Source organism: Hippopotamus amphibius, chromosome 11 (genome assembly GCF_030028045.1).
Source record: "Hippopotamus amphibius kiboko isolate mHipAmp2 chromosome 11, mHipAmp2.hap2, whole genome shotgun sequence".
NCBI classification, from domain to species: domain Eukaryota; kingdom Metazoa; phylum Chordata; class Mammalia; order Artiodactyla; family Hippopotamidae; genus Hippopotamus; species Hippopotamus amphibius.
The window spans coordinates 75,739,404-75,762,630 of NC_080196.1; the positions used below are offsets into that span (position 1 = coordinate 75,739,404).

Genomic DNA, 23,227 nt, shown 5'->3' on the forward strand with positions numbered 1-23,227 from the left:
ATAGTGTGTGTCAAATGAAGTCTTGGTCCTTTTGGAGCTTATAGTCTATATTTATAGTAAGTCTCATTGTAGGCCTTGGCAGTCTAGTCATCCTAAAACTCCAGATCCCTGTAGCTTCATCCCTGGATCAAAGAAAATTGGTTATAGGGTACAGGATACAGGATTTATCAAAACAAATAGTTTTACTGGAGGAATAGAAGTTTTTAGGGGTTCTAGCTTCTGGTCAGTTCAAATTACAGAGAAGGAGAACAGTACACTGGAGATGCTGCTGTCATAGCATACCTACAAAATGAAAAGTCTGTAAAGCATCTTTAGAATTGTCAGATTTTTCTAAAATAGAACTTAAATTCTTGTGTATATCTTTGATTCCTGACTCACTTAATGATTGAAAAAAACGCTATGTCATGGGACTTTTGTTTTTCTGAATACCTTCTTTAAAACTATGAATAATTAACTTAAACAGGTTGGTTGGCTTTTAGTGGTTAAGTCATTTAAAATGGGAGACTATGAGTCTTGAAATACTCTAGTAATAATAAATATAGCTAACAGATTTGAAGGTTAACTTCAGACAGCATTGTGCTTAATTATGCTTTAATAGACTGATTATATCATTCATGCCTTGTTGACTGAACACGAATCAACATATATAAGATATCTTCATGTTTTTAAATTCCCAGAGGAGTTTTTTAGGGGTAAATAAGTTGATACAAATTAATTTATTTTACCTCTAGGAGGGGGAAAATGACATTAATTAAGGTCTTTCCGTGTACCAGGAAATCCTCTAAGCATTGTACTTATATTAAACTCCTCTTAGTTCTTTTAACAGATCACTAAGTAGTTATAATTAATTTATAACTGAGGAAACAGTAGAAAGAAGGATATGTATTTTGCCTGAAATCACATAGCTAGTAAGTGATGGAGTTGGCTCTAGGGTCTGTGAGTAATAGACTAGATTTTTATTATTTTACTTGAATTTCAACAAAATATATCGTGTGTACAATTAAATTTAGCTCAGAAATAATCGACCCCATCTTTGGTGCTTGTGATATTGTTATTTATAAGAAAAATATTTATTTGGTTCCTGGCTCACAGCTCCCAAAACCCTTGGAATTTCCTAAGTGATGGGAGAAAGTGTCTTGTTACATTAAAGGGATGACCTTTGGAACTTGCCTAAGAGTGGGGGTTGTTTGCCAGGGGAGCCAATTTCAGAGGATTGGAACTTTCAGTTCTCACACCCTGGGGCTGGAGATTGAATTCTGTTACCAATGGCCATTGATTTTACCAATCCTGCCTCTAATGAAGCCTCTAAAAAATCTAGAAGAACAGGGTTCAGAAAGCTTTTGGGTTGGTGAACACATGGAGATTCGGGGAAGGTGGTGTGCCTGGAGGAGGCATGGAAACAAACATCTTTATCAGTATTGTTGTTAATACAAGATTATTTTTTGCAAAGTATCTAAACATGAATTTAAAACCAGCTGCGTGGGGGTAAAGTACATTAATACTTCTATTATACCATTTTATTACAGTAGAAAGAAACAGGAAATACAGATAAGCTAAAAGGGAAAAAATTAAATCACTCAGATAACCTTGTTTATATTTTGGTGTATTATCCTTGCTGACTTTTAAAATATTCATAAGTACATATTTAGGTTTAAAATTCATTTCGACAAAATATTTTTATATATTTCAAGAGTCTATAATTTGTTTCTCTTATGCAGTTTTTCTGCAGTTTTTTTAATGCTTTCTGCCTTGAGTACTATCAAAAAGAGCATGTGACTGAATTTTGAATGAGCAAATTTTAACTTTTTTGTTTCTGAAGACTTAAAATTTTAAAAAGGTGGTATTTAGAATATATTTCAACATATAACAAGTATTAGACTTGCTATTGAACTAAAAATGTCTGTTTTTCACATTCCTTTAGTAATTTTAAGTAAAATTTTCATTGAAATATAACAGTACAATGTAAAGAAAAGTGCTCAGCTTTTGAGAGCTCAGCATAATGGTGTGTTTTTGCAAAGTGAACACCCACATGACAAGAAACAACCACTAGCATCTCAAAAGCTACTTTGTGACCTGCAGTCAGTGCTTTTCTCAACCTCAGGTCTAACTGCTCTGCTGACCAGATTCATTTTACATTCATTTTTTACTCCTGAATAAATGATACTCGAGCAAGCCTTTGGCACAGTTTTGACAATGGGTGATTTGAATTTTCCAAGATAGAGTTTACCCCTTGCCCCCATCAAATAGTGAATCCCCATGTACTCATCACTTAGCTTCAACAATTCACGGAAAATCTTCTTTCATCCAACCCTCCTAATTATTTTAAACTGAAACCCAGGTGTCACATTATCATTTTTGTAAATATTTTTAAATGTGTATTAGCGATGTAAAGCTTTCTGCTTTTCAGCAGCTGGATGGGTGAATTAAGAGTATTTGGGGCTTGGAAAATACTGCTTGCTAGCAGAGGGATATGTGTAGCATGTTAGAGCTAAAGGGAAGGGTATAAATGTTTAGTATCTTATTTGACAGATATCAGCCAACTTGGTTATTTCATCTTTGCCTTGTCCAAGATTTGAATTTATTGTTGTATTTAACTTTGGGGACTTTATTGTGTTTTATTTAAAGTAGTAGGTTGATTTTAGTTTGATACCATTAGGAAGGTAGAGTGGAAATTACTAAGAGTTACTGAGTGGCTACTCTGTGTGAGGAATCATCTTAAATGCAGTCTCTAAACTACTAAGTGATGGTGTGATGACAGCTATTTTGTCCATAGCTTAGGTAAGGAAACAGAATGAAAGCTCCAGTGACTTGCCCAAGACCATATAGCTAGTAACTAGCAAGAAGTGGGATTTAAACCCTGAACTTTTATTCCAGAACTCTTAAAAAGTTTTCGCTTAAATATGCTGTCTTCATGAATGTTAGAAAACTGAGCAGTAATAACTCTGCCCTTTGCAATTCCTGCTGCTTATTCATGTACATGAAAAAACAATCATTTTTAAAACATTTTTAAAAAACTGTATCAGGTCCAATTGTGATAACATTTTCTGCATGGAGATGTAAGTCTCAACTTGTTTCGAAAGAAAGTTTTGTACTAAAAAGTCAGTAAAGCAAAAATAATTTATCTAGTACCCATGGTGCAATATAATGACATTAGACCAGTATTGTTATTTTTAAAGACAGTAGGAAAATAGCTTATCAAATTATCTTTAGATAATTAAGCTCAGGAAGTATGACTTTGTTATGGAGTTAAATTCTAGCTTTTCGTTGAATTTGTAGTTTAGTTTTTAAAATGAGAAGTCTCCATTTTCATTTTATGTAAAATAGATTTATTTTAAAAGCTTTTCTTGAAAATAACATTAATGTAAATTTGTTTTTAAAGAAGGTGATATCTTTTATGCCTTTTAAAAATATTTACCTATATTCAGATCTGGTTATGATTCAGATTTCATTTCTAGTTTGAAAAAAATGACTTCTGTGACTATTGTTTCTGCTCCTTTTTTCTTTTCAAATCTTGGGAACGCATTACCATCATAATTATAATCATCTGAATTTTACTTTATCTGTGGGTGTTCTATTTTTAAATAAATTCTGATTTTAAATACTTTAATCCAAATTGTTTCTTATACCAAGTTTGTTTCTAGACTTTTTGTCCCCAACTAAGTTCCTCCCCTCTCCAAAAAGACCATTCTAGATTGTTTAAGAAAATCAACCTCCTTTCAGACTTGCCATAGTATTTTTAAAAATATAGTTGCCTTTTTCCTTGGTTTCATTGAGCTTTAATATTCTCAAATCTCAGAAAGAAGATGCTGATTTTCTTTAATAGAGGTACATATTGCTTCTCGAAAGGCCTTTTTTATTTAAAGTTGGTTGGGTAAGACAAATGGAACAACCAGTTAAGCTCATTCCTTCTGCACTTATTTTTAACTTCAAAGCTCCTAGTTTTAACCTCTGGTTCAGTCCCATCTTACTAGATTTAAGTGGCTTTTGTTTTGTTTTTTTTTTCATGCAGGTTCTGCTCATTAATCACCACGAGTGTGGATCTGAAGAAGAGTTTATTACCTCTCTTTTTTTGAGTATGTTTAACTTCAGATACACACAACGTAGCCTCTCCTTCCCTATTAGATTCTTAGAAGGTAGTTATATTTTTATAGTATCCTTCTTGTGCTTTGATAGTTGTGATCAATAAGATTAAGAACTACTCCTTACATATTGGGCTACTGCATGCAGATCAGTTCACTTAAAACCTCCTGGAGGTCTTTGGCATGCCAGACATAAAACCATGAGTGTTTGTTTGTGGAGGTAACCATGTTCCAAAGAAATTTAAGACTTTAATTCTCTTATCAAGAAGCTGGGAGAATTATTCTTTAGGTTCTGGGAATCACTGACTTTAAGGGGCTTGCTTTTGGTGTGTGATTTTCAAAATTAATTTAAAATGGGAAATGATAAATTAGAAATGCTCTTGTGGTATTAGATCTCTGAATGAATAGTAGATAGACATTAGCTTGTATTGTACCTATCATATGCTTAACAAATTAGCGGATTTATCATGTCTTATTAAACATTAATGAGCATATACTTTTCCATGTGTGTAAGTTTTAGACAAATTGATATATTTTTCTTATTGTACTTGAATATGATGTATGAAATGTGATAAATAAAATTCATTCCTTTTTTTTAAATGTATATATCTAGGGTTGGAAAAAAGAAAGAATTCTAGCTGAATATCCTGATGGCAGGATCATAATGGTTCTTCCTGAAGATCCAAAGTATGCCCTGAAAAAGGTAAATTTCCAGTGAAATTTCATGCAGAAAGGATAATATAGTTTTGCAGCTAATTTTAAGAGTATAACGTATTATTGGCAGAGCACATTTAAACACCAATTCTGAAAACAAGAAATAATCACTTAGTCATAGTCCAACTGAAAGTTAGTTATGCTTTAACTTTGTAGTGTGTCTAGCATTTGTGAAGTGAACTTTTAGTGGAGTGATTACTGTCTCATATTACCAATAATTTGAGTGATGGTATAGAAGGTCTAGTAATGAATAATGCCACATAAGTGATTTTAAGAATCAAAATTAGAATAAAAATCTGAATCATAATTTATAAAATTAACATTAATAAATGTTTTATTCTGAGAGTAATTTCTAAATAAAAGCTTATTGCAGAAAGGGATCTAGTAGTAGGTCACAGTTATCCTTAAGTTAAACATGAAGTAATCACAATGTTAAGGTAAGAAACAAGATATATTCTGATTTATAAATATAATATAGAAAACTTAAAATCTTCTTTTCTAGTGTGAGCCAGGTTTTAGTCCAATTTAGGGTTCAGAGAAATGAACCAGATAGATAATGAAGTCTGTGGAAACATTTTATAGTATAGAGTTTGCCCTAAAAGTCAGGAAACCATAGGACAAACTTATTTTTAATGAATATGCTAATTACATTTTCAAATATTATATTCAAAATGTTTTTCCTCCAAATGCTTTTTCGGAAGTACCTCATAACGTAAAATAGTGGGTCCAGTTGTTTATTTGAAAAACTTAAACTAGAGTGTTTTCAGCATGTCTAGAGACACAAGGAAAGTAGTTTATTGTATTTTTCTCGGGTTAATGGTTGAACCTCTTTAAATTTAGAAATATTTCACCTGAAAGGGAGGTTAAAGAAAAACACGTCTCTGAACCTGTTATTTGAAAATATAGCTAACGTTTCATTTACAGTACAGTTTATCCTTGAACAACGGTTAGCGGAAGGGGAATTCCGTCTGCTGGTTTCCTCTATATCTTTGAATTCAACCAACCAGGGACCATGTAGTACTGTAGTATTTACTGTTGAAAAATATCCATGTGAATGTGGACCCATCCTCTTCAAACCTGTTGTTCAAGGATCGTTTGTATAAGTTTATCCTATGATTCCTGACTTTTTAGATACCCTGGATATATAACTGAACAATCCCAGGTACTCAAATAACCCCCATACTACCACTGCTGAACAGTATAGACAGTATCATTGAGAATGGCTCATAAACCTGTCTTGTATTTGAAACACTGATCCTTGCACAAAAACAAATACTTGTTGAATTAATGTTGAATTAGTAATTGACTAAATGAAAATTAAATTATGGGAATTTTTGGAATTCCAACGATTATCATTTGGAAGTGCACAGTTGGTATTTTGCTTTACTATGTGGCGTCCAGATATTTCTTACCAAGACTCCTCAGTAAATTTTAATTTCCTTATTTTCATTTCTCAAAGTCTTAGTAACCTACAGTTCAGTATGTTACTGGTTAGTAACCCATAATAGGTTAAAAATTAAAATCTAAGAAATTGTGAGTCCTTTGCCTTTAGGAACTGAGTCAGGTATTGTATTGTGGAATATTGTTCTAGGATTAGGAGGACTCAAGTTTTCATCACTGAAGCAGGGATGTGTTACATGGTATTCTGCATGTCAGAGGTGTGAGTACTTAACCCTCTTAGGTGTTATTTGCACTTTAAACTTAGTGTCACAAATGAATGTTTATTGGACTGAATATTTGCAGGTTATTTTTTAACTGGGGAAGGAACTAATGTTTGAGTGCATACAAAAATCTTGTCCTTGAACACCTACAAAAGTTTGAGCTTACCGTATTTGACCTTGACCACAATTCTAGGAGGTAAACTGGAAGAAGCAGTTTGATGCCATGTTAACACTATGGGTTCAAATCCCAGAAATCCCAGCTCTTTGGTTCTAGATGTCCTATATCTGACATGGGAAAGTTACTTAAACTTTGAATTTTATTTCTTCCATATGCAAAATGAGAAACTATAAGCCTCTAAGAGGTGTTGGATTTAAATGAGATAATGTTCATAAAGCACTTTGCATAATGTCTGGCCTATAAATGGTTGATAAGGAATAAACATTTATGTCTTTCCTCTGCATTCACTTCCATTTTACTGAAGAGAGTACTAATTAACGCTTGTGAAGAAGAAAAGTGTGGCTTGCCTGGCTAAGATTCCAGTGAGGTTCTCTCCAGTGCTCAAACCCATGATCCTTCTAATGGGAAGCCTTAGTGTTCTTACTACCTATTGTAGGAACTCTTACTCCTCTTGTTCACAGACTGCTGGACTTGACATTACTCTCCGTTCTTTCCTCCTTTTGCAAATTGGTCCACAGGGCTTGAAAAATGTTTATTGGTCATGATAGTCATTCAGAAGCACTCTTCAGAGGATGTCCTGCTTGGAATAATATACTCAATTTATTGAACTGAAATAGTATATTTTTACATATATAAAACGCTTTTGTTGTTAAAAAAATATATTGTTCTTTATTTGGCAGGTTGACGAGATTAGAGAGATGGTTGATAATGATTTAGGTTTCCAGCAGGCTCCACTAATGTGCTATTCCAGAACAAAAACACTTCTATTTATTTCTAATGACAAAAAAGTAGTTGGTTGCCTAATTGCGGAGCATATCCAATGGGTAAGTAATTTTTAAAGAGTGGTCCTGTGTAGTATGGTGTTTAAAGAGTTACAAATAACATAATCCTGGTAAATTTTTCAACATTTTATGTAAGGAAGAATGTGAATGCAAGAATTCCTTTGTGTGATTCTTTATTACAGTGGAGTTGTATTTTGCATGGGAATTAGTTTCTCAAGTCAGTATAAAGTATAAGATAAAAATGCTATAAATCAAAAGTACTATTAAATTTTGTTTAGGAAGTTTCCTTGTTGGCTACTAATGTAATGTCTTTCTCAGTCCCTTCAGCACTGGAATAAATCAAGGGTTGGCAAACTATAGCCTGAAGGCAAAATCCAGCCTGTTTTTATTGTTTTATCATAACACAGCCATGCCCATTTGTTTATATATTGTCTGTGGCTGCTTTCACGCTACAAAGACTGAGTTAAGTAGTTGCAAAAGAGGCCAGGTATGCTGCAGTGCCTAAAATACTTATTGCCTGGCCCTTTGTGAAAAGTTGCCCACCCCTGCACTAGATTACCACTTCTTTGGTTGAGCTCTAGATGAGAACTTGGCTTGTACTTAAGAGCCAAATAGTGCAAAAAAATAATAGAACCACAGTAAAAGTATTATGTTCACATTGTAAGAGTTATGTAGAAACCAAGTTAGACCAACTTAAGAGAACAGAAGATTCTGGACTTCTAATCATGCTCATTTTGAGGCATACCCCATGTGAATTCTGCCTTTTTTTTCAGCTGAGTTCTTGCTCATGAATTCAGTGTGCAGTGGATTTGGCTTTTGTTTAGTTAGTATCTTTTAGTTGCCTGCAAGTGTATGCTTCATCATAAAATTTTCTAACAAAGTGCAAAGTCAAAACAAATCTGCATGAGTTCATTTCTGTATGTTAAGCTACATTTAAAAAAATTCAACCTGACGTTGTGTAGTTTATGAACCTTGCTATTTGTAGTTAAAAATTTGATTTAAATAGTTGACAAAGTAGTTTGAAGATATAAATTTGATATAAAATGACTAAGTCACAGAAGCTTGCCCTACTGTAATTGAGTTAATTTTTGCATAGTGCAAATCTTGAGTTTATTTTTTCATTGGATTTATTGTTTACTTTATCATTTATCCACTTGATAGGTCCCTGAGTCTTGATTGTCCCACTTTTAAGAGATATCAACAATGTTCTACTTGATTTACCTGAATGCAAAGTGCTTTCTGTGTGTATTGAATAACTGTGTTGTGTGTTTAAGGATTGTTAGCAACTCACCCCCCCTTAATTTCACTCCAGCCTAGCATGATTTATTACTCCCGAGGCGGGTTAATAGTAAGATATCCACTTGAGGGAAGTATCAATTTTTATGTGGGACATACTTTATATAAAATTGATGATTGAAACAAATGAAGTTTAATTAGATGAGGGAAATTTAATGAGATATTTGAAGTTAGATTTGCATAGAGTGACAAAGATTCGCAAATTTTAGGATAGAGCTTTTTTTTTTTTTTTTTTAGAACTTTTAAGATACAGTTAACATACAATAAACTGCATATGTTTAGAGTGTACAATTTCGTATCCCAATCTCCCAATTCATGAGCATTCTTAAATCTGTTTGGCAAATGACTAAGCGTTAAAAAAAAAAAATTGCAGATATCTGTCTGTTTTTGGCTGTTTCTTACAATGTTTTTTGTTTGGTTGTTTTTGTTTACAGTGAATTTTCTTTGGTAGACCTTTGCGTTTTTTGGGGGGGTGGTTTTTGGCTGCACTGTGTGCTTGTGGGATCTCAGTCCCTGACCAGGGATTGAATCTGGGCCACAGCAGTGAAAGCATTGAGTCCAAACCACTAGACTTACCAGGGAGCTCCCCACCCTTATGTGTTTTAAATTTCTATTCTACCTAGTTCCAAAAATGACTTGTAGTATTGTTTAGGTTAGAACATAGCTGTGTAATATTTGCTTGTTTGTTCTTTGTTAATTCTCAATTGTGTTGTTTAATTGTTTTAGCTTTTGTACCACATCCCATCAGAAGGCTAGCCATGTGCTTTTTGGCCACTAGACTGGCAGAAGAGATGTATGTTTTTTAAAGTATTTATTACTTTTTTTTTTTTAAGAGGAGTGTAGGGAAAGGACCTTTCTAAATTCTTGATTCCTCTGCCATCCCACATCCTAGTTCCTGCACAGCTGTGAGCCCCAGAACTATGGCAGCAATCCCAGAAACAATTGTTGTGACTGCTGAGTTCTTAACGTGTGCTTTTGCTGGCCCTAGAATATGGGAAGTAGAGAAAATTAACATTCAGTTCCTATTATGTGCCAGCCATGATGGCAAGCTGCTTTGTATACAATTTCCTTATTTAATCTCTCAGCAGTTCTCTGAAAGAGGTGGTGGAGAGTTTATAGGTAAGGAACCCAAAGCTTAACTAACTTCATCTCATGGTCACATAACTAGTTAAGTGAGTTAGAATGTAGATCCAGGTCTGTTTATTTCCTAAAATGAGAGTAAAAGCGTAAGTGGTGCCCATTGTTTGTTAAGAAGCCAGAGAAAATTAGTGACTTCCTCACTAAGGTCAGTACTAGACAATTGCTTAATAATATTCTCACTTTAAAATCACCCCCCCCTCCAAGAACATCTTTATGTGTATAGCGGAGTCACTTTGCTGTACAGCAGAGTTTGGCACAACACTGTAAATCAACTATACTTCAATTAAAAAAATAAATAGAATTTAAAATTTTCCTCTGATTTTGCTACCTATAGGGTTACAGAGTTATAGAAGAAAAACTTCCAGTCATCAGATCAGAAGAAGAAAAAGTCAGATTTGAAAGGCAGAAAGCCTGGTGCTGTTCCACACTGCCAGAGCCTGCAATCTGTGGGATCAGCCGCATATGGGTGTTCAGTATGATGCGTCGGAAGAAAATCGCTTCTCGCATGATTGAATGCCTAAGGTAACTTGAGTGTAATTCTTCAAGTCATTTTCAGTAGTTTAGGATTTAAGCAGAGTTTTATATAAAGATTGGCATTTAGTTAACAAATGTGTAACTTTTATATTCATTTAAAATTTGCATAAAATTGTCAGTATGTTTGATCTGTGAGTGCTTCTTATGTGAGGCTAATCTGAGGGGGAAGAAAACACTGCTGGTTAAATATTATTAAACAGTTTTAATTTTTTCATTTGCAACTATGATATAAGGCCAAAATAACCCACTTATTTCCAATTCCGTTCAATATTAGAGCATTTTAAAGAAAACCAAAGAAGTATGGAAAATTTCTTGGGAGTTTAACTTTTAGGAAAATGTGTCTTAATTTAAGAATATTATTTGTAAATAATCTAAATCTCTTAATAGTTTCTTGCTTTTATTGCTTGATTTTTAATCAGAGGTATAGAGAAGATTCAGAAAATTACGTTTGTTTTTTGCTCTTTAAAACATCTTTGCTAAAGGATTAATGAAAGGTTTAAATTCATCATGCAAATGAGATTTTTTTAGGTTGGTCTCTTGTTTTTTTGTTTATTCATAGAATCCCTGTCTACTGCTATTTATAGGTATAGCTTTCAAAGTAATCCATCATTGTTTTAAGTGAAATCCTAAGACTCTTAAGTATCTTAGAGCCTTACTGTGTTTCAGGTCTCTGTCCCTTATTTTTATTTTATCAATGAGTAGTGATCCAGAGGACTTAGATCTACCCACCTCTCTCTTGATAAGAAGCAGGTCTATTTTTAGCTCTTTCAGAACTAAATTTAGAAAATGCAGCTGGTTAAATAATAGCCCTAAGTGAGGATATTGTCCCTCCTTTAAATCTTGTAAAACTTAGGTCTTGTCACAACCATTAGATGATTCTAGTTTATAAAAACATGAAACAGTGTAGTCATTGTGTTTGTTCTGTGTGATAGATTGCCACTCTGAGCTTCCTGTTTAAACCATAGAGGTTTCTAACTAGTTCCTTCATTGTTCCTTTATGTACCCATCCCACCTTGTTAAGATTACAGTATAAAAATTCTACTAATAGTCTATATCCTGGCAAAATTTAAAACATTTAAAAATAACAGCTTTTTTTTAACTTTTTATTTTTTTATTTTTTACAGTAAACTGCATATATTTAGAGTGTACAATTTGGTATTCCAGTCTCCCAATTCGTTCCCCCCCCAACCCTCCCCACTTTCCCCACTTGGTGTCCATATGTTTGTTCTCTACATTTGTGTCTCTGTTTCTGCCTTGCAAACTGGCTGATTTGTACCATTTTTCTGTAATCCACATATATGTGTTAATATACAATATTTGTTTTTCTCTTTCTGACTCACTTCACTCTGTATGACATTCTCTAGGTCCATCCATGTTTCTAAAAATGTCCCAGTTTCATTGCTTTTTACAGCTGAGTAATATTCCATTATATGTATGTACCACATCTTCTTTATCCATTTAAAAATAACAGCTTTATTAGGATATAATTACATAGCACAAAATTTATCGTTTTTAATTAACCATTTTATTTTTTCTTCCAGTTTTATTGAGTTATGATTGACATAAAACACTGTATAAGTTTAAGGTGTACAACAAATGATTTCATTTACATACTTCATGAAATGATTATCAAATTAAGTTCAGTGAACATCCATCATCTCATATAGATAGAAAATTAAAGGAAAAATTTTTTCCTTGTGATGAGAAGATTTTAAGATTTCCTCTCTTAGAAACTTTCATGTATAACATACGGCAATGTTAATTATATTTATCATGTTATACATTACCTCCCTGGTACTTACTTATCTTATAACTGGAAGCTTGTACCTTTTGACTGCCTTCATCCAATTCCCCTTCCCCTCACCCCCCACCTCTGGTAACCACAAATCTGATCTCTTTTTCTATGAGTTTGTTTGTTGATTTGTTTCTGAAGTATAATTGACCTACAAAACTATGTTAGTTCCTGTTATACAACAGTGTTGCCATATTTCTATACATTTCAAAATGGTCACCACAATAGTCTAGATACAGATATATCACCATACAAAGATATTACATAGTTATTGACTATATTCTCCATACTATATTATAATTTCATACCAGTGACTCATTTATTTTACAACTGGAAGTTTGTGCCTTTTACTCTCCTGCACCTATTTCTCCCTCCCAGCTTCCCACCCCGCTCCCCTCTGGCAACCATCTGTTTGTTTTCTGTATCTATAATTATATTTGTTTTGTTATGTTTGTTCATTTGTTTTGCATTTTTATTTCTTTGACTTATTTCACCCTCTAGGTCCATCCGTGTTGTTGCAAATGGCAAGATTTCATTCTTCTTTATGGCTAATATTCCATTGTGTGCGTGTGTTTGTTTCTGTGTGGATGTCTACGTTTGCATGTATACACACCACATCTTTATCCATTTATCTATTGATGATATCTTTCATATCTTGTCTGTTGTAAATAATGCTACAGTGAGCATAGAGGTGCATATATTTTTTCCTAATGTGTATTTTTTTTCCTTTGGGTAAATACGCAGGAGTGGAATTGCTGGGTCATACATTTTTAATTTTTTTGAGGAATCTCCGTACTGTTTTCCATAGTGACTGCACCAGTTTACGTTTCTACCAACCGTGCATGAGTGTTCCCTTTTCTCCACATCCTTACCAACACTTGTTATTTTTTGTCTTTTTGAAATAGCCATTTCGGCAAAAATAGCCATTTTGGCAGGTGTGAGGTGATATCTCATTGTGGTTTTGAGATTGCATTTCCATGATGATTAGTGATGTTGGACATCTTTCCATGTGCCTGTTGGCCATATTTATGTCTTCCTTGGGAAAATGTCATTGCAGATTCTCTGTCCATGTTTTAATCAGGTTGTTTTTTCGATGTTGTTATATGAGTTCTTTGTATATTTTGGGTATTAACTCCTTATTGGATATATCATTTGCAAATATCTTCTCCCATTCAGTAGGTGGCCTTTTTGACCATCTTTTTTAAGTGACACTTCACTGGGTTTTAGTATATTCAAAAAGCTGTATGACCATCACTACTGTCTAATTCTAGGACATTTCCATCCCTCTCCTCAAAACCCAGTACCCAATATAGTCTCTCCACATTTCCTTCTCCCCCAGCTTCTGGTAACCACTAAGTCTACTTTTGTCTCAATAGATTTGCCTATCCTGAACATTTTTTATAAGTTGATGCCTATAATACGTGACCATTTGTGCCTGGTTTCATTCATTTAGCGTGTTTTCAAGGGTCATCCATGTTGTAATATGTATCAGTGTACTCCATTCCTTTTTTATTACCAAGTATGTATGGATATATATACCACACTTGACTTATCCACTTATCAGTTGATGAACATTTGGTTTGTTTCCACTTTTTGGCTATTGTGAATGATAGCGCTGTGAACATTCATGTGCAGATTGTGTATTTTTATTTCTCTTGGTAAATAGAGAAATATTTGCACATGTATATTTCTCTTGGTATATACCTAGGAGTAGAATTGGGCCATATGGTAACTGTATAACATTTTGAAGAACTGTCGAACTATCATCCAGAATGGCTGCACTATTTTACAACTCCATGAGCAATGTTACGAGGGTTGTAATTTCTCCTCATCCCACCAACATTTGTCATTATCTGTCTTTTTATTTTTAGCTATCCTAGGTATAAGGGGGGATTTCATTATGGTTTCGATTTACATTTCCCTAATGGGTAATTATGTGCTTAATTGGCCATTTATATATATCTTTAGGAAATGCCTATTCAATTAGTCCTATGTCCATTTTAAAATTGATTCATTTATCTTTCTCTTGTTGAGTTGTAGTAGTTCTTTATAAATTCTAGAGATGAGTCCTTATCAGATATATGATATGCAGATATTTTCTACCATTTTATGACTGTCTTTTCATCTTCTTAGTATTCTTTAAAGCACAAAAGTTTTTAATTTTTAATTTATTTATTTTATTTATTTATTGGCTGTGTTGGGTCTTCGTTGCTGCACACGGGCTTTCTCTAGTTGCTGCGAGCGGGGGCTGCTCTTCATTGTGGTGCGCAGGCTCCTCATTGTAGTGGTTTCTCCCGTTGTGGAGCACGGGCTCTAGGCGCGTGGGCTTCAGTAGTTGTGGCACATGGGCTCAGTAGCTGTGGCTCACGGGCTCTAGAGCACAGGCTCAATAGTTGTGGCACACGGGCTTAGTTGCTCCGCAGCATGTGGGATCTTCTGGAGCAGGCCTCGAACCCGTGTCCCTCTGCATTGGCAGGCGGATTCTTTACCACTGCGCCACCTAGGAAGTCCGAAAGTTTTTAATTTTGAACTCTAAAATTCATATATATATTTTTTTTCCTTGTCACTTGTGTTTTTAGTGTCACATCTGCAGGAAACAGTTTCCTCACCCAAGGCCACAAAGACTTAGGCCTGTATTTTCTTTTAAGAGTTTATAATTTTAGTCCTTATATTTAGATCTTTGATCCATTTTAAGTAAATTTTTGTGTATAATATGAGGCAGGAACCAACTTCATTCTTTGGAGTGGATATCCAATTGTTCCAGCACCATTTATTAAAAAGACTTTTCTTTCCCATTGAATGGTCTTGCCACCTTTGTCAAAAATGATTGATCATAAACGTGGGGGTTTATATCTGGACTCTAAGTTCTATTCCATTAGTCTCTTCTCATGTCACGGCCCACTGTCTGGCATACTGTAAGATTTGGAGTATGTTTTGAAATAAGGAAATGTGAGTTCTCTAAATTTGTTCTTTTTTAAGATTCTTTTCACTATTTGGTATCTCTTGCATTTTCATGTGAATTTTAGCACCAGCTTGTTAATTTTTGCAGAGAAGCCCACTATAGATCAGTTTGGGGAGTAATGCCGTTTTAGCAATATTAAATCTTATGATTCATAAATGTGGGATGTCTGTTTCCTTAAGTCCCCTTTAATTTCTTTCAACAATGCTCTATAGTTCTCATCTCTTAGGTCTTGCATGTCTTTGTTAAATTTAATCCTAAGTATTTATTCTTTCAGTGTTACTGCAAATGGACTTGTTTTCTAAATTCCATTTTGAATTGTTCATTGCAAGTGTATAGAAATACAATTAATTTTTTATCAACCTTATAGCCTACAAACTTGCTGAACTCATTTCTTATTAGATCTTATAGTTATTTTGTGAATTCCTTAAGATTTTTGTATATGAAAGATAATGTCATCTGTAAAAAGAGAGAATTTTACTTCCTTTCCAGCCTGGTTGCTTCTTAGTTCTTTACTTGTCTAATTGTCCTGTTTTAATAGAAGAGATGTGAGCAGACGTAGCCTTACCCTGTTCCTGATCTCTGAGGAACAGTTTTCAGTCTTTTTTTTTTTTTTAACCATTAACTTTGATGTCTTTTGACACTCTTTAATCAGGTTGAGGAATTAAAGTTTCTAGAGTATACAGCATTACCTACAAAGTGTTTTTATTCAAATTGTATTTGACAGGTTTTTCCAATTTTAATGATTAAAAATAATTACTTTTTTTTACCCTTCTATCCCTGCTCCCCTTTTTTTTAATAGGAGTAACTTTATATATGGCTCATACTTGAGTAAAGAAGAAATTGCTTTCTCAGATCCTACTCCTGATGGAAAACTGTTTGCAACACAGTACTGTGGCACTGGTCAGTTTCTGGTATATAATTTTATTAATGGACAAAATAGCACCTAAAATATGCCTACAGTACCAGAAGACATCTACTGAAGAGAATGGATTGGTTGCTGACTTTAACCAGGAACTAGGGCCATTTTTATTACAGTGAACTCAGGACTGGCAACAACCATAAGGTTGTTCCATTTTCATAAAATTGGAAAAAAAATGCAGTAATTGCTTATTGTTTTTTTGTTTTGTAAAGAAGATATTTTATTATCTTTTACAGAAATTTATGATTGATGTATTTTATCTATAGTTATTTAGACATGTTTACATGCAGCAGATAATTGTTCATAGTGGACTGAAAACTAATGCAAGGACTATGGTCTCAGTGATAAGTATATTTTGAAGTTCTTAATTAAGGAAATATACCAGTGTAGCTTGGTACTGTATTTTTTTATATTGATCTGCTGATACCAATTACAAAGATTGTATTTTCACAGAGTGGAAACCAATGTTTTTGCATTATTATTCAAGGAGGGTGTGATGTTATGTATTTAGGAATTCACAGCTAATTCTTATAATTTAAAAGGAATCTTTACAAAAAAGCAAAGCTCCATTAGCAAGAAGGAATGTGAAATGTTGAGTTTTTTCTTCCATTTCTCTCTTTCCGCTTCTTGATGATAGCAAGAAGAGAAGGTGGAGAAGAACTGAGGCTTTCCTTCTTAGAGAGCTATAAACGACTAGCGTTAGAATGGTACCCTCTCGTGTATTTTATTCTTTCATTCTGGTTTCACTTTTTAAAGTAAATGGCAACTTGGCACACTTCTGCTATTAACAATCCCAAAGAGGTTTATAAAAACTGGTGGAATAGTTGCAAGGTAACTGTGGATGACTCGGTATCTGCTTTGTTATTCCTCAGAAATACTACACTGGGTATATGGCCTCATTATTGGACTTCATTTTGATACTTGTCTATCCTTCATAGTGCCCTCTACTTTTAAAGGGTTTATATGTTGAAAAACTGCTGTGGCCTTTTATGACCTGTATATAATGTAGAATAAAATAATAAAATACTTGATAGCTTTTTCTAAGTGGTGATGATGTGTTGTTATTATGCTTTTTCAGGTAGTTTGTTTTGATACCTTGAAATAAGATTAAAACAGTGGCTTCTTAAAAGGTATTTTTCACCAGTTTGCCAAAGGATCAGTATGTCAGTAACATCTCCAAAAGACAAGATCCTAATGTGAGAATATTCTGGTCTTTCGAAGAAATAAAGAGCCATGGCCCAAGAGTGACACACCACTGTGATTTAACATAGATTAATTTTATGATCTGAAATTAAAACCACCTAAAAATTAGGGCTTTTAAACTAAGATTAACAGGTATATATTTCATCACCCACAGATGTGTGGTTTTAAAATTAATCGAGTGGTGTAAGGCTGTGTACTCTCTGTAGGGTGGGATGATAAAGCAGTATAAATATTTGCCTGTGATTCATCATCATGTCCAACTCTTGACGCTGCTTTTCCCTTTGGGCTTGAGACTCTTCTAGTCATCCCTGGTCTCAATGTTTGCCTGACAGGGACCGTAATTTTTTAAAAACAGGATGAAATTTTTGGGTGTAGTGTAGGTGTTCTAGTAACTGTTAATCTCATAACACAGGCCCAGTGTCCACGTAAGCAATAGTATGCTTCTTTGAGGAGCCAAACTTGATAGTTTCAAGGGGACTTGGGAGTAGAGAGGCTATATTTATTGGTTGGTTTAAGGGTTACCATTACTAGGAAAATGGTATCTTTTCATACTCATCTTAAAGGCACAGCCCCTCAGATGAGTTTCACAATCTAGCTGTTTCTCTTAGAATTAATGATATTTAACATTTGAATGTTTGCCATCTGTCCTACTTTGTGTTTAGTGATGCATCATTTTATTTAATTATCGTGACAACCCTGTGAGGTAGAGTTTACAAGTGAGGATCTACAACTTAGATAATAATTAAGAGCTTACAGTAGCACTCTTTGTGAAAGATGCTGAAAACTGAACTAAAGCTATGATGTGTGGATAAAGATGAGGAGACAGATAAACTGTGAGAAGATAAAATTGAGGAACTGATGGATGGAGTTGATAACTGACCAGAGAAGGATCATGACAGGGGAATCTAGGGTAATTTTGATTTCGGTAATTGAGTAGATGGATTGACTGAGAATGGCATACTGGAGAATTAGGTTGGGAAGACTGGATGGAGAAGGATTTTTGCTCACAATTTTAAGGTGGTTGCAGAGTCTCTAAATGGGGATGTCTATTTGGTATATAACTGAACACGTAGATCTAGAGTTTGGGAAAAGTTTGAACTAAGCAAATTTATTAATTCAGTTATTTGAAGGCTTCAAGAGATCACAACCCTGTTTATAAAATGAGAGGGTAGGAGAGAGTATGGAGGAACACCTGAGAATGCACGTGCAGGGGAAGAACCAGAAGAGAGTGACAGAAACCAAGATTCAAAGAACAGTTGACACTGTCACACCACAGTTGAAGGGTGAAGAGTGACAATAGAAACAGAGGAGCAGTCTCTACGGAGTGGTGGAGGCACTAGTGGACACAGTGAGTAAACACTAATCGCCACAGACATCAAAACAGGTTGATTCTGTAATTGCTGGTTATATAAAGGTACCTATAAATTTTTTCTCAGCTACCCTTGAATAGTTGTTGGTCCATTATAAAAATGTCTAGTATATAGATATTATAGGAACCACCAGTATAGACAGGAACTGTGAGCTCTTAAGGGTTACGCCTTTGTCTGCATGGACGTACAGTGGTTTTATTTCATTTTGTAAGCATTATAAAAATTAGTATTTTACCAGTTCATAATATGCAGGAGTGCATTGGGTATATCTGCTAAAAGCATGACTATCATAAGAACAGTAAGTGCAGTAGACATGCAGTGATATTTTAATTGTGGCATACTTTGCATAGCTGCCCAGCTAGGGCATCTGGGTAGGAACACAGCCACATTCCTGCCTAGCTGTAGTTCACCGGGAGTTAAGAAGGCTAAATTGATTTCTGAGGTAGTGACTGCAGACATACATACATACCTTCTACCTACCCTCATGGCTCTTGAACCTTCTGGCAGATAAAGGGAAGATTCTCTTATAACAACAAAGAAGTGGACAGAAGACTTATTGTTACTGGTTTTTCTTATTATTTATTCCACTTGCTGTCATAATCACTGAAGTACGGTTGATGATCGAACACCGTGGGGGTTAGGGCTGCTAACCCCCACGCAGTTGAAAATCAGGTATAACTTTACAGTTGACTCTTCATATCAGCGGTTTGCGCCTGTAGAGTCAACAAACTGTGGATCGTGTAATACTGTAGTACATGTTTTTTTGAAACAAATTTGTGTACAAGTAGACCCATGCAGTTCAAACCTGTGATGTTGAAGGGTCAACCGTAGATGCTTTCCTGAGCTAAATACTTGTTAAGACATAAGGAATTTATAGTGTGAATGGCTGTTTCCTTGGCCTCAGAGGTCCTTCCTGAAGTCCTCTTCAGTGACTTTTTTTTCCCCCGGGGAAGCCAGGATTTCATTATTTTATCAATATTAAGACCCAGAGGAAGCTTATGGGCCAGTTGCCATGACTGAAGACAAGCCTGAGAAATGTTTGTTCCCTGGATGTTGTTCAGCTCTACATAGTTGAATACAAAGGTACAGCAGTCAGAGTTTCACAGCTGTTAGTCTTTCTAAGGCAGCTGCTTTGGAGTATGTGGTGGAACACTGGCAGTTTCTACTTGATCCTGAATCTGTCATCATACTTAAAATAGTTATTGCCCCTCCTGAGGTAACAGTCAGGGGCCTCTGGCCCTGAAGAATGTTTTTATGGTTCTCTATCAGTCTATTATTTTAGCACTCTTGGTGTAATAGAACTGAAGGGCATTTTTTGCCCCATGGAATAACAAGTTAATTCTCAAAAGTTGGTGAATTTAGAGTTTTAGAAATAAATTGGAGAGTAACACCTTGGATCATACTACACAGTTCTACCAACCCAAAGTCTGCTTCTCAGGACATGAAAGTGAGTATAGTGACCATCTGTAAAATAAAAGATTGGGGATGTACCATGAATATTTCTAACATCTCTTTAATAATCATTTCTAGATCTGTTATTCATAATCATGTGGTACTCTGCAAATGAGCATGGTTTGTAGATACTTTCTATGTATCATCTTTGGATAAGCTACAGATTTTCAGTGAACAAATATTTACTTTCTTGGACTGTTATGCAGAACAGTAAAATCTTAGAATCATCCAACCTATGACATGTGGACTTCCAGCCTTTCTTGGACATTGCCAGAGTTAGCTCATTACATTTTTGAACATACCAGAACATTTAAAGAAAACAAACTTTCTTTTTTTGGGGGGGTGGGTGAGAATTTTAATACATTCACCAATTTAAATGAAAGGACAAGAACATGCTGTAGACACAACTTAAGACAATTCAGAATCATAAACAAAATGTGAGGTAGACTGACTAGTGAAATTCACCAAATTTTGGTTAAAGAAAATTTTACAGTAATAAAGTAACACAGGTGCCTCCTTTTCAAAAAATCACAAAAGGCAGTTGCATAAATTACAGCCCCCCAAAATTGAATACAACAATTCTCATTGTAATTTTAGTTTACATTCAGTATTAGCCTGTGTGAACTGTCATATATGGCAAGGTTCAACAGGTCTGTAGGTCAGTTATGCAGGCCTAGTGAACACACTCACACCACAGTATCCTAAGGGATGGCAGGGCTTGAAGTGGAACACACCAAGGTACGTGTTAACCAGTCATGGTGTCCTGTGCTTGTGCAATTTTATCCTTACAGGAGAACAGCCTAACATTCTCTAAAGAATTATACTGATAAGGTGATTTTAAAAGATCCAAATTTTAGTAAGATAGGCATTGAAAGTAATAGGCCAATTTGAATTCTCCATCATTGGGGTGACAGTCTTTTGGCTTTATTCTGGCCTTTCTCTTCCACAGAGTTAAATCATATTTATGAGATGACAGTCATTTGATTTTTCAGGGTGCAGTCCTAACTAATAGAGTCCCTGCAGCACAAGTTACTGCTTTAAAAAATTTTCCTTCGACTATGAAGCCGTAAAACCAGAGGAAACCCGGAGAGGCCAACTGCCCCAGGTACAACTGTTTTAGGATTATTTCAAGTATTTTATTTGCCCTATACAGTAAATATTACTGGAATATTGCACAAACAGTGGGTTTCTTGATATCATCTACATTAGGCCCTTTGAACAAAACAGGAACAACTGAAATACTTTCACATCTAAATCAACCTGCTTCAGAATGTACCTCTTTGCCAAAAATTCTGCTATACTAAAATTAAGGGGTATTTTTAAAGCATATTTAAGGCAGGTCCTCTTTAAAGGCCAATTAAAAATGGAATTTAAAGGAATTGTTCATTTCAAAACACATTTAAAGCATCATAAGTAGCTATATTAAAACCAAGAGATCTGAAACCATTTTCAGATTAGTACATTCCATCTTTTCACTAGCTGTAAACTCCTGTTATCACACACTAATAAAGCTGGTCAGTTAACACTTTGTTCTAAGTAAATGCAGGCTTCAGGCCATAAATAAGACATCAAGTTAAAAATGGCCATGTAAAGTGGGAATAAAGTGGTACATATGGGCTAATGAGAAACATGTCAAGAGATTGTTTAATGATGAGAATTGGGGTAATTTAGGAGTAAACTTCCAATAGACTTAGTTCTAGAACATTTTCTAAAAATCCATTTTTGATTAAAATATGTGCTAATAAAAGTCTATAGAAACATGCCTCCTACTGTTGATACTGAACAAAGACCCCCTGCTGATTTTAATGAGTCAAAGAGACTTAATGGAATCTTCTTTAACACACACATCACTGGTAGGATTAAGTAAAACAGTCTCTCGTTCTATGGCTCTGTTTCCCATTTCAGCAATTTCTGTAGTGTCAGTATAAGGCAGCTAATATTCAGTGTATCTTTTAAGGGAAACTTTGCTTTAGTCTTTGAAAGGAAACAAACTAGTTCCACTTCACACAGAAGCTTAGCCTGCCTGACATTTAGCTCTGCTGGTGCCAACTGCTTAATTCCAACCAAACAGGGTGGTTGTGGGGTGATTGCTGAAAGCTGCTTAATTGGCTCAACTACTGAATCAGGTTCTCCTTGTACAAGATTAATCACTGTTCATATTCTCACAGGTATGATGTGCTTAAGAGACTGGAAGCGTTTTTAAAGAATGGATAAAGCAAAAGAATTTAAGCCAGGAGAAGCTGCATAAATACACACAGTGCCTGCTCTGCATTTACTAACTTGTTCAGTTTAAATAGTAAACTTTTAACTCCTGTGGAAATTTTGCCGAAAGTTTCAATACATACAAGATTATAAATCTTAAACTAACACTGCACAGAGAAAGACAAAGCTACTTTTTTTTTTAAATACAAATATCTTCTACATTCTATCATTTCAGACCCCTGAGTAATACTGTACCAAAGTACAGATCTGAAGAGAAACTGAGGGTTCAGGCCTCAAACGTTAATCTTCAATTAATTCCACACCAGCCTGAGTCTCACATAACACATTCAGGCTAGCTAATGCTGAGTCAGTTTTCCCCTGACGTAGCGTAGTAGAAAAAACAATGCAGACTCCATGTGGCTTCTCCAAAGCGTATCCTCCTCAGGCTCCCGTGGGCAGACCACGTCTTAAGTAATTGCATAACTACCTAGGGTGGAGTTAACCTGAATTTAAGGTCCTGAAATTGGAACTGAAGGAGAGTGATACCCCCAAAGATCTGGGTCAGATGGGGTGGGGGTGTTCTTTGGAAAACAGACAAGGCTGTTGCACTTTGCTCCACAGTGATTGTACTTTAAAGGAAAAAAAAATCCCAAGTAATTGTTACTGCCCCACCCCACCTAGGCATCCCTTTGCTAGTTTTGGTCTCTTCAAAAGCTCATACATGACGTCCGGTAAGAAAGTAGAGGGGCTTGTCATCACTGCTGTTAGCAGTTTGAAACTCATCCCGGAGGCGGAACTGCCACTCGTCCTCTAGCTCCAAGCGGACAATCGTTTGGCGTAAGGAACTTCTGTCTTGGCAGATGACACAAAGGGTAGCACCTTCAGGAAAAAAGCAGAAATGTGTCTTAGGCTCAGGGATTGAAATGATAAAGAATCTTACTAC

The 23,227-nt window shown here is 35.0% G+C and overlaps 2 protein-coding genes across 8 annotated transcripts in view; one reads left to right on the top strand and one right to left on the bottom strand.

Moving 5' to 3' along the window:
* The window catches only part of ESCO1 (establishment of sister chromatid cohesion N-acetyltransferase 1), a 65,632-nt gene extending 48,540 nt beyond the window's left edge, over positions 1 to 17,092 (top strand). For 4 of the 5 annotated variants that reach the window (XM_057698558.1, XM_057698562.1, XM_057698559.1 and 1 more), the window contains 4 exons: positions 4,693 to 4,782; positions 7,313 to 7,456; positions 10,185 to 10,372; positions 15,938 to 17,092. In XM_057698558.1, coding sequence (XP_057554541.1) covers positions 4,693 to 4,782; positions 7,313 to 7,456; positions 10,185 to 10,372; positions 15,938 to 16,085 — 570 coding nt within the window. In that variant the 3' untranslated portion in view covers positions 16,086 to 17,092. Of the gene's footprint in view, positions 1 to 4,009; positions 4,134 to 4,692; positions 4,783 to 7,312; positions 7,457 to 10,184; positions 10,373 to 15,937 lie in introns of those variants that run through there. The other variant, XR_009047955.1, reaches the window with a different exon arrangement.
* Positions 17,093 to 20,400: 3,308 nt separating this feature from the next.
* The window catches only part of GREB1L (GREB1 like retinoic acid receptor coactivator), a 130,417-nt gene continuing 127,590 nt past the window's right edge, over positions 20,401 to 23,227 (bottom strand). For all 3 annotated transcript variants that reach the window (XM_057699871.1, XM_057699870.1, XM_057699869.1), the window contains one exon: positions 20,401 to 23,163. In XM_057699871.1, the coding sequence (XP_057555854.1) occupies positions 23,000 to 23,163 (164 nt within the window). In that variant the 3' untranslated portion in view covers positions 20,401 to 22,999. The remainder of the gene's footprint in view (positions 23,164 to 23,227) is intronic.